Source organism: Globicephala melas, chromosome 6, assembly GCF_963455315.2.
Source record: "Globicephala melas chromosome 6, mGloMel1.2, whole genome shotgun sequence".
Taxonomy (NCBI): domain Eukaryota; kingdom Metazoa; phylum Chordata; class Mammalia; order Artiodactyla; family Delphinidae; genus Globicephala; species Globicephala melas.
In genome coordinates, this window is record NC_083319.1 from 100,335,802 (window position 1) to 100,348,019 (window position 12,218).

Here is a 12,218-nt window from a genome sequence, read left to right on the forward strand (position 1 = left end):
GATATTTTAAGGAACTGGTTCACACAGAGTAGGCAGACAGGGAAGAGTTGCAGTTTGATTCTGAAGGCAGTCTACTGGCAGAATTCCCTCTTTCTCCAGAAAGGTGAATCTTTTTCTATTAAGACTTTCAACAGGTTGGATGAAGCTCACGCACATTAAGGAGGGTAATATGCTTCACTCAAAGTCTACTGATTTAAATGGTATCATATCTAGAGGGAAGAGATATGGGAACATATGTATATGTATAACTGATTCACTTTGTTATAAAGCAGAAACTGACACACCATTGTAAACCAATTATACTCCAATAAAGACGTAAAAAAAAAAAAATTACCTTCACAGAAACATTAGAACATTATCTGGGTACCGTGACCTAAATAAGTTGACACATCAAATTAACCATCACAAGGCCACCCCTTGTCAACTTGACACCCATACACATCTCCAGAAGATCCCTGTTAATGGGCGCACAATGTACAAAGATGTGATCTCTGACGACAATATATAAGGGGAGAGATGGAGATGTATAGGAACACAGTGTTTGGATTCCATTGAAATGTTGTCAGAATTATAAAAACTAGAATTTTATCAGTTTAAGATGGTAATTGTAATCTCCATGGTAACCACTAAGAAAATGACTAAAAAATACACAGAAAAGGAAAAAAGGGAATTGAAATAGTACTAAAAAAAATCAATCAAATTTTTAAAAAGGCAGTAATGGAGAAATTAAGGAACAAAATACATAAGACATAAAGAAATTAAATACCTAAGACCAGAAGTAAGTTTTACCTTATCAGTAATAGTGTTAAATGTAAATAATTTAAACTCTCCAATTAAAAGGTAGAGATGGTCAGACTGGGGAAAGAAAAACCAAAACCATAATTCTTCTACATGTTGTCTGTGAGTTCCCTGATTTATTTTTATCAATATTGAATATACTCTAGGGCTTCCCTGGTGGCACAGTGGTTGAGAGTCCGCCTACCGATGCAGGGGACACGGTTTCGTGCCCTGGTCCGGGAAGATCCCACATGCCGCGGAGCGGCTGGGCCTGTGAGCCATGGCCACTGAGCCTGCGTGTCCGGAGCCTGTGCTCCGCAACGGGAGAGGCCACAGCAGTGGGAGGCCCGCGTACCACAAAAAAAAAAAAAAGAATATACTCTAAAAACCCTACCTTACAGAAAACTTAATAATGTATTATCATGATAACAATTTATATCAATGATAAAAATGTGATTATTTAATAATGGTGCTGGGGCAACTAAGAAGACTACTGGAAAACAATGAAATGTCTTTCTTACTCTCTTCTTATAAGAAAATAAAATCTGGGTGAATCAATGACTTAATTATAAAATAGAAAATAACAAAACTACTGCAAATATATATGAGAAATTTCTCTTACAATTTTATAAAGAGAAAGAATTATCTCAGTATATCCCTCATCCTTCCTAATCTGCTCTGTTCACCACCATATTAAAGCCCACCCATCTTGACCCCGGACCACAGCAACAGGTGCTGGAAGCCCTTGTGCATTTACAGTTTCGTTTTTGTGTTTGTTTGGGGCTAAGCTCTTCCCTGTCCACATCCTGACACTTTGACAAGCCCACACTGAGCATCAGATGGAAAGGCACAAGAGTCTTTCTTATGATGCTCATGGAAATGCACAGTCTTAAAGGGTTTCTAAGCACCCCTCAGTGCTACTCTTGCCAGCTCTGGAAGCCCTTGTGCAGAAAATCAACTTCTAACTCACTTTCCTTCCTGGGGTAAAGGAAACACGTGCAAAGCAAAAACCCCAGTCAACCACCCTGCCAGGCATGGTTTCTGCTGTTTTCCTGTGGCTCATAGAACCACATGGAACAGACATCACACCAGGTAGAAGAACCAGGGGTGCACTTCACAGACATGCCCTGGAAGGCTCTCCACCTGTTTCTGGTCTTGCCCCCTTTCAATCCAAGAGTGTGCTCTTATCGCATTGGTCCTCTGCCTAAAACAAACCTGATTCCTTCAGTCTTTCGCTTAAAACTTTTTGGAGTTGTCCCTCACTAACAAAATAAAACCCATGCTCCCTCCACGGTGTCCAGGACCCCGTGTGATCTCCTCCCACCTGTCCTGTTGACCTCTCCACCCTCCACTCACCCCAGCTGCCCCCTAGCTTTGCTAAAACAAGCCCAGCCCTGCCCCTTGGGGTGACAGTTCCCGGGGGCCCCCTCAGGAGCACTCTACCTGGCTCTCTGCACCAAAGTCACCAACCCCAGGAGGCCTTACCAACACCATCTCTGTCCCACCCATCACTCAATTATCCTCACGGTTCCTAGCTCATCTCTCTGACTGTCACGTTTGTCCATCTGTCTGGGTGTCATCCTAGGAGGAGTGTTCCAGGAGGGCGGGGGCCTCACGTCCTCCACTAGCACAGCGCCTGGCACATGGAAGACTTCCAGTAAATGCCTGTGGAATAAGAACCAGGAACTGCAGGAATCAGAAGACCAGAAGGACATGAAGATAAGGCAGACAAGGGTCAGGTAAGGGTTGGAGATCAGTCGTAGAATTTACCTGGGGGACACAACTCCCAGGTCCTGCGCCTCCATCCCTGTGGGGCAGCTAATTGTTGGTGAACTCCATCCTTCCCTGTGGGCATGATTGAGGCAGCTGTGACCTATAGGGACAAAACAGGGACAGGCATGAGTGGCTTCCAGACTCTCACCCCTCCCAGAATCCATTCTACAATTCTTTCACCTCACCTCCAAAACTAAGCAGAACTTACGCCTTTCTCCCAGCTCCAAAGTCTTAAATATTCTTCAGTATTTATGTTTGAACTTCCATGATTTGGGGCTAGCCAAGTAACATACCCTTGAAAAACTCTCCTTAATCCTTTTCTCTTATAGAAGAAAACATGTTTATTCTAGAAAATAGGAGGAGGTAAAATTTTTATAAGGATACAAAAACTATATATGATCCCCTCATCTTAGAAATAGCATCCATTAATGTTTTGTCTCATTTAGTTCCACTATTTCACCATATGTGTGAATATTCTCTTTCTTTTACATACACACACACATTTACGAATGAGGGTTATATAATATGCAAACTTAAAAATATCAGGATACAGAGTCAAACATTAAATAATTTTTTGTTCACCAAATATTGATTAAATGATGAATTTCTGGTTTAAAAAGGTGCCTCAGACATCTAGACCAATAGAATAGAACAGATAGCCCAGAAATAGACTGTTGCATATATGGTCGAATGACTTGACAAGGAGTACCAAAATCATTTAATGGAGAAAGGACAATCTTGGGAAAACTGGATATCCATATGCAAAAATATGAACTTGGACCCTTACTTAACACCGTATACAAAAATTAACTCAAAATGGATCACAGATAGAAACATAAGAGTTAAAGCTATAAAACACTTAGGAGAAAACATAGGGGCAGTTCTTCATGAACTGGAATTTGGAAATGACTTCTTGGATATGACACCAAAAGCACAGGCAACATGAAAAAAATAGATAAATTGTGCTAACATCAAAATTTTAAACTTCTGTGCATCAAAAAAACACGATTAACAGAGTGAAAGGGCAACTCACAGAATGGGAGAAATGTTTGCAAATCATATATCTGATAAGGGGTTAATATCCAGAATATATAAAGAACTCCTACAACACAACAACAATAATAATAATAAACAACCATTTTAAAATAAGTAAAAGATTTGAATAGATGTTTTTCCAGAGAAGATGTACAAATGGCCAATAAGCACATGAAAAGATGCTCAGCATCACGCATCATTAGGGAAATGCAAATCAAAACCACAATGAGGTACCACTGCACATCCATTAGGATGGCCACTATTAAAAAAAGAAAGGAAAAAAGAAACCCATAAACTACAAGTGTTGGCAAAGATGTGGAGAAATTGGAAGTCTTGTGCACTGTTGGTGGGAATGTAAAATGATGCAGCCCCTATGGAAAACAGTTTCCATAAAATTTGGGGGTTTCTCAAAAAACTAAAAATAAAATTACTATATGATCTAGCAATGTCATCTCTGGGTATATATCCAAAAGAATTGAAAGCAAGGTCTCAAAGGGTTATTTGTACACCCATGTTCATAACACCATTATTCACAATAGCCAAAAGATGGAAGTAACCCAAATGTCCATCAGTGGATGAATGGATAAACAATGTGGTATATACATAAAATGGAATATTATTCACCTTAAAAAAGAAGGAAATTCTGGCACATGCTACAACACGGATGAACCTGAGGACACTATCCTAAGTGAAATAAGCCAATCACAAAAATACCGTATGATTCCGTTTACATGAGGTCCCTAGAGTAGTCAAATTCATGGAGAAAGTAGAATGGCCATTGCCGGGGTCTGGGTAGAGGGGAGAATTTGGATGTTGTTGTTTAACGAGTAGAGAGTTTCAGTTTTGCAAAATGAAAATAGCTCTAGAGATTGGTTGCACAACAATGAGAATATAGTTAATGCTAGTGAACTATACACTGAAAAATGGTTAAGATGGTGAATTTTATGCGATGTATATTTTACCACAATTTTTTAAAAAAATTTAAAGTGCCTGACAAGCTGTCCCTAATGGAACCTGTCCAGGATCTATTAAATACCAGAGAGTCACAGAAAAGTGACAATTTGTGTCACAATCTCTGAGCTATAAATGACATAAGAGCAATTGGAGAAATTTGAATGAGGTCCGCGAATTAGATGGTAATGTGTCGATGTTAATGTTCTGATTTGAAGGTTGTATTGTGGCTATGGGGGAGAATGTTCCTGTTTGTAGGGAGTACACACCAAAGTGTTCAGGAATGATATTCATCATGTTAGCATCTAGTTTTCAGATGGTCAGGATAAAGGGTTTTGTACAATATATGCAAATTTTCTGTAATTTTGAGTGTTTTAATAAATTAAGAAAATATGTCAGAATAAAAATACAGCACCCTCCCCAGGACACAAAGGAGGTGAGCCTAGGGTTGGCCTCAGCATCCTGCCTAAGGACAGTTTCCAGGCTGAAGCTCAGGAAGGGACCCGACAGAGACCCCGTGGCCTCTTAAGGGAGTGAGAGGAGTTCCAGGAGGCTGAATGCAGGGCGAGAACTGGAGAAGAAAAGCTGCCCAGAGAGAGCCCTGGAGACGTGCAGAGGGGCCCATCCAGTGTGTGGGTGAGTGCTCATCTGTGCACGCGCGGGAGGGACCCACCCCCGGCTGAGAAGAGACCGCTGGAAACCAGCCGGCTGACAAGGATCGAGGCTCGCCCGGGGCTGGCACTGTTGATGCTGCCATTAACCAGAGTGGACAGACTGCATAATAGGGGTGCTGCCTAGATATCAGTGGTTAACTACTATGTCCTTTGTAGTTAATGAATTTAATGCCCAAATAAGGCAAGTGTAGCCCAGGCATCGAACTTAAAAGCAAATATTGGAAGATCGAACTGATATTCAATTTTCTTTACTATGACTGGAACAATATCCAGCCCTCTTTAAAAGAACAACAAAAATGAATACCTAAGAAAACAAAATTCACAATCTGTATCACTTAATAAAAAGTGACAGAGCAGGAAGCAGGAAAACATCAGAATAAGTAGGAAAAATTCAATCAATAGAAATTGTAGAAAGTGACAGAGACCATTGAATTAATCCACAAAGACTATAAAACAGCTATTTGAATCTTATACTCAGGGACATAAAAGAATAAAATGAACACAATCAGGAGAGAGATGGATGACATATAAAAGACAAACAAACAAACAAGAACCAAATGGAACTTCTAGAAATTTAAAAAGTAACCATATCTGTAATGACAGATATAGTGATCGGGATTGGAACAACTAGATGTCCACATGCAAAAAACAAATCTAGATACAGACCTCAGGAAGGAAAGAATACCTGCCATCTAGCAGCCTTCACCTGCGGCCACCTGTGGCCTGAGGAAGCTCAGGATGTGAAAACCCTGAGGAAACTCAGGATTTGAAAACACAGGATTCTGGCCCCAGATAGGTTAGGTGCATACTAAAGGAATGATTTCCGTGAGACCTGACTCTTGCATCTTCCCATACATAGAAAGGTGCTAAATTCCTTAACTTGGGATATCTGGGTTTTCTTTCATTAACAATAATCTTTTGATGTTCCCAACTACCTGCCCTTTGTTGCAAACTCCTATATATCCTAGCTTCCCCTTCGCCTCCTCCGAGCAGTTCTCTCAGGGTTACTTGAGATGCTGCCTCCTGGGCTTGAAGTCCTAAAAATTCCCACCGAGGGACTTCCCTGGCGGTCCAGTGGTTAAGACTCCATGCTTCCAATGCAGGGGGCGTGGGTTTGATACCTGGTCAGGGAACTAAGATCCCACATGCCATGCGGCATGGCCAAAACCAAATAAATAAATTAAATAAAAATTCCCGCTGAATAAAACATAACTCTCAACTTTCAGGTTGTGATTTTTTTTTTCTTTTTCGTACGTGGGCCTCTCACTGTTATGGCCTCTCCCGTTGCGGAGCACAGTCTCCGGACACGCAGGCTTAGCGGCCATGGCTCACGGGCCCAGCCGCTCCGCGGCATGTGGGATCCTCCCAGACCGGGGCACGAACCCGTGTCCCCTGCATCGGCAGGCAGACTCTCAACCACTGTGCCACCAGGGAAGCCCCTGGAAGGCAGATTTTTAACCACTGGACCACCAGGGAAGTCCCTGGTGATGACTTTCTAGATACAACTACCAAAGGCATGATCCATGAAAGAAATAACCGATAAGCTGGATTTCATTAAAGTTAAATTCTGCTTTGAAAAAAACAATATCAAAAGAATGAGAAGTCAAGTAACAGACTGGGAGAAAGTATTTGCAAAAGATACATCTAAAAAGGACTGTTTTCCAGGGGCTTCCCTGGTGGCGCAGTGGTTGAGAGTCCACCTGCCGATGCAGGGGACACAGGTTCGTGCCCCGGTCCGGGAAGATCCCACATGCCGCAGAGTGACTAGGCCCGTGAGCCATGGCTGCTGAGCCTGCGCGCCCGGAGCCTGTGCTCCGCAATGGGAGAGACCACAACAGTGAGAGGCCCACATACTGCACAAAAAAAAAAATTAAAATTAAAAATAAATAAATAAAAAAATAAAAAGGACTGTTTCCCAAAATATACAAAGAACTTAAAAAAAACTCAACAATAAGAAAACAAACAACTCTGTTAAAAAATGGACAAAAGACCTTAACAGATACCTCACCAAAGAATATACAGATGGCCAATAAGCATACAAAAAGTTGATCCACATCATATGTCATCACGGAAATACAAAGTAGAACACTAATGAGATGCTGTACACACCTATAAGAATGGCCAAAACCTGGACACTGACAACACCAAATGCTGATGAAGAGGTGGAGCAACAGGAACTCTCAATTACTGCTGGTAAAAATGCAAATGGAAGAGCCACTTTGAAGATAGTTTTGTGGTTTCTTGCAAAACCAAACATACTCTTACCATATAATCCAGCAATTGTGCTCCTTTGTATTTACCCAAATGACTTGAAAATGTATGGCCACACAAAAACGTGAACACAGATGTTTATAGCAGCTTTTTTCACAATTGCCCAAACTTGGAAACAACCAAGATTTCCTTCAGTAGGTGAATCGATAAATAAACTGTGGTACATCCAGACAATGGAATGTTATTCAGGCCAGAAAAGAAATAAGCTATCAAGCCATGAAAAGACATGGAGGAACCTCAAATGCATATCACACTAAGTGAAAGAAGCCAATCTGAAAAAGCTACATACTGTATGAATCCAATGACATGACATTCTGGAAAAGGCAAAACTATGGAGACAGTAAAAAGATCAATGGTTTCCAGCAGTTGGGGGCCAGGGAGGAATGAATAGGCAAAGCACAGAGGATTTTTAGGGCAGTGAAAATACTCTGTATGATACCGTAACAATAGTATACATTTGTCCAAGTTCATAGAACTTACAGCGCCAAGATTGAACCATAATATAAATTATAAATTTATATTTATAAATTTATGGTTTATATAAATATAAACCATAATATAATATAAATTATGAACTTTGGGTGATTAGAATGTGTCAGTGTCGGTTCACCGGTTATAACACATGTACCACTCTGGTGGGTATGTTGATAATGGAGGAGACCATGTATGTGTCGGGACAGGGGGTATACAGGGAATCTATGTACCTTCCTTCAATTTTATTTTGACTCTAAAACTGCTCTAAAAGAATAAAGTCTTAAAAACAAAACAAACAAACAGCATGATAATACACACACACACACACAAAGGAAAAAAATGTACTGGATGGGGTTAACAGCAGATTAGGATGTGTAGAAAATCAGTGAACTTGGAGAGAAAGCAATAGAAACTATTCAAAATGAGAGAGAAATAAAACAGATCCGAAGTTGAGAGCATTTGGGCTCACCAGGCCCAAGGCCCTGCACTGCCATCCCGACACCACCTGACGTTGGGCTCCTCTAAGTTCCTCCATGACCCCCCCAGCACAGCACTCCACCCTGTGCTTCAGAAGCTCCTGCCCCACCCCAGGGAGCCCACAGCACAGTGCCAATACATGCAGGTGGCAGCCACTGCGGGGCTGGGGGGTGGGAGACCACGTACCCTGTGGCCCTCCCAGCACCAGCGTGACCGACACCAGCCCTGAGGATGGGATTCGTCCTCCCACACAGCCTCACATAGCGCCCACACAGCTCTCAGCAGCTTCAGAGGGCCCTGCAGACGTTCACTTCCTCCCGTTTTACAGCAGGAAGCAGGGGTACACAGGGTCCCAGAGCTGGAAGGAGCAGAGCAGGCCTGCAGTCTCCAGCTGCAGTCCCAAGACTCCTGTGGCCTGACTGAGCCTCTGAACCTCACAGTTCCCACTTTGAAAGAGAGAGAAACCTGGGGTAGAAGACCTACAACAGAAATGGGGCCCCATCACATGTGCAGAACAGGGACCTGGGTGAGGACCAAGCTCAGCTCTGCAGCTCATCTCATATCATCCTTCCAAGAGCCCAAAGACATGGGCCTCATCTCATGCCAGGCAGGGCTGGGGGCAGTAACTGGCCCTGGGTGACAGCATTCAAGTGCAGAGCTGGGACCGCTGTCCCCCTGTCCCCTCCCCTGCTGCCTAACGTGCGGTCTCCTGGCCACCCACTCCCAGTCTCAGAAATCTCCTGGATCCTTGAAAATCTCTACTGGCACTGAGGAATCAAAACCACAGCACTGTGGTGCCCCATATTTACTTTAGACAAGCAGAGAAGTAAAGTTCAGTGTGGCAAGGGTGCAGGGAAACAGGCATACTTGTGGACTCTTGATGTGAGTTAAAATGGTCTGGCCTTTTTTTTGAGGACAGTTTGCCGTTATATATAACGAAAGTATAATATTACCTAACCCATTGACACAACAATTTCACTTCCAAGGAGTTACCCAGTAGACGGTACACATGCATGTATGACACATACAAAGGTATATACTACAGTACAGTTGGAATTAGCAAAAAAACAAAAAACAAAAAAACCAAACAAGGATATAATCTAGAAAGATATTCATGAAAGACAAGAATGAAATAAACTGGTTCACCCACATCTGCTTTACCTATACAATAAAATGTTATGCTGTTAGAAAGAATAGGATAAATCCGCATGTACTGACCTAAGACATCTAACGGAATTGGTTATTAACTCAGAATATAACAAAAGTGATCATGACTGTAAATGCATTTTTAAAAAAGCCATGAGAAGGGATGAGAACGGGAGTTTGGGATGTCAGAGGCCTAGGTCTCACATTCCCCAAACCATCAAGATCATATTTTGACCTTGTCTACACAGGTATTCTCACATTCACCTGGAAAAACACCTGTTGTACTAAAGTGATTCATTCATGCAGCAGCCTTAAACATGGGTCTCGTCTAGTATAGACTAATTTTTTAAAAAATTAATTCTGTAATCATTTTGTGATTATATGTTATTGCATCTCTGAATTTTGAATTAATTTGTTAAATGAAAGTACTTAAAACTTCATGACACCTGTAATGTTGGTTTCACATTTAATTTTTTTTTTTTTTTAAACATATAAGGAACCTGGAACATGCAGGGGTGGAGCCTTTCCACTTGAAGTGTCTTTAGGATGTGCATCACCATGGGTTTTCCTGTTTGCATCACCCACCTCTAAGGAAGGAGGGGCGGCTCCAGTTCCTGGCTGCCTGATGGTCATTTAAGGGCAGCCTCGCAGGCAATGTGACTAGAAGGAACTGGGAACCTCCTTCCTGCTGAAACTCAAGGGTCAGAACAAAACGTGTGGAAGGCAGCCTTCTTCTTGGGCTGCTGTTTAATCAATTTGCCATGAGTATGTTTTAGAATTTAAGCATAAGTGTAAAATAGTAAAAAGAAAGAAAGAAAAGACAGCCAATCTCTCTGTCGCTCCAGGCAGCTTGCCAGGGAGTTTCCAGCTTGACACTGCCCGCTCCAGTGCCTGGAATACACTGCTGGGACCGCTCAGAAGGCCAGCCGGGCCGCGGACCGGGAAGGGGAGCGCGAGCTCTTCTCCCTCTGGGCCCGCGTCGGTCCTGCCGGGCCGTGACCCTGTTCCTTCCCCCGATTCTGCCCACTGTTGGTCCTGCGCGGGTGACCCGGGCAGGCACCCAGCCATGTCCGCCTGCCCACTCCCCCCACCCCGCTCCCTCCCCCGCTCCTGCCGCCCCCTCCCAGCCACCAGGCGATCCTTCCCCCCAGCCAGGACCCGCGGCGGGGACTCACCGATTGCAGGACGACAAAGATGAGAGCCAAGGGCCCCCGGAGCCGAGGCCTGGGACCGGGGGGGCGCCCTGCTCCGGAGCCCGAGGCGGCCGGTGGGCTCTGTCCCCGCTGCCCCGTGCTGTCGCGGGGCGCTCGCTGTCCCAGCCGCCGCGGCGTGACAGCCTGCAGAGCCATCAGGAAGCAACAGTGTCTTTCGTGGGGCTCTGGATCGTCCCTGCCGCCCGTGAGGTGTGCGGGAGCTCACTCTTGTCTCTCTCTTTACTCTCTTGGGAGGGTGGACCGTCCTGACTTTTGTACTCGGCGGCGTTGAGTCACCTGGGCGGGGCAAAGAACGGAAGCCAGCTAGCGAATAGGCACACCGTTGTTGAAACACGTGATGTGTTGGCAGAGAGGCTCTGAATAAAAGGCCGTCGTCTTCTAGGTACACCTCCGGAAGGTGGGGGGCTGGACATAGAACTAACCCTCTGGCTACCCTGGGCACGTGGTTTGTTTCTGGATCCTGTCCTTCCCAGGACAGGCACAGAAGGTGGTGGTGAGGAGTTTGGGGGGACGAAGTGGGAGCTGACCACTCCCAGAAACTGTGCCCTCAGCTGTGACCAGGGTAGTGAGGTTGAGTCCGAACCCAGGACCTGTCCTGATCCCGTCCCCTTTCCAGAGCCAAAGCCTCCCGTGTTTATAAACTCTGAACTAACCTGCCCTGACTTTGGCGTTTTCCTCACACGGCTACTCCCTCACCCGCCCCCCCCCCCCCACCGCCACCGCAAGAGTCTCATTGACTGAGTTGATATGTTTCACTGCACCCAGGGTCACTTTGCAGCTCTGTCCCAGTGCGAAGCTTCTTGGTCAGGGCCTTGATCTTAGCATCTCTGTAGCCAGGTGTCTGGCTGGAGCAGACACTCAATGAACAGGTGAGTCGACCGAATGAAGTTCACAGAGGCATTGATCGCTGGGTCTGAATTCAGGTCACCATTAGGCTTCCGACCTCCCCCATCACCACCTTGCATGTTCTGGTAGTTTCAGGTCCATCATCTGACTTTCACACTCAGGACTTAATGTTATCTTGTCTCAGCCCTACTGCTCCTGCAGTCAGGCAAGCTGGAGGAACCCATTTCAGCCTTTCTTCAGGATTTTCCTTCCCTGTACATTCCATAAAGCCCTTGGGAAACAGAACTGCTGGAGACTAATTGGCACATTAAACCAAATGGGCCAAGAGGGGGGTCCCCACGTGGGTCAGGCCCTTTCAGCTGTCCCTATACCTCCATCTCTGTGCCTGGCCTATTTTATCTTCATGACTCTCTGAATGTCCTTTGATGATAACAGGGCCCTGATTTTGCAATCCAAGGACACCATCCACATTGGGCAACGCTGCACTTTGGGCCATCAGGCTCAGAGGCATATGTCCAGGTCACTCCAGACTGTCCCATCTCTCTAGTTTGTCAGGACCAAGTAGGTACCAAACCTTCAT

General features: G+C 44.4%; 1 protein-coding gene across 3 annotated transcripts in view; it reads right to left on the bottom strand.

Annotated features, from left to right (window-relative positions):
- The window catches only part of LOC115864891 (tumor necrosis factor receptor superfamily member 10A-like), a 47,260-nt gene extending 36,262 nt beyond the window's left edge, over nt 1–10,998 (bottom strand). For all 3 annotated transcript variants that reach the window (XM_060300035.1, XM_060300034.1, XM_060300033.1), the window contains exons 1-2: nt 10,754–10,998; nt 2,548–2,650 (exon numbers count right to left, since the gene is read on the bottom strand). In XM_060300035.1, the coding sequence (XP_060156018.1) occupies nt 2,548–2,650; nt 10,754–10,927 (277 nt within the window). In that variant the 5' untranslated portion in view covers nt 10,928–10,998. The remainder of the gene's footprint in view (nt 1–2,547; nt 2,651–10,753) is intronic.
- Between the last annotated feature and the right edge of the window lie 1,220 nt (nt 10,999–12,218).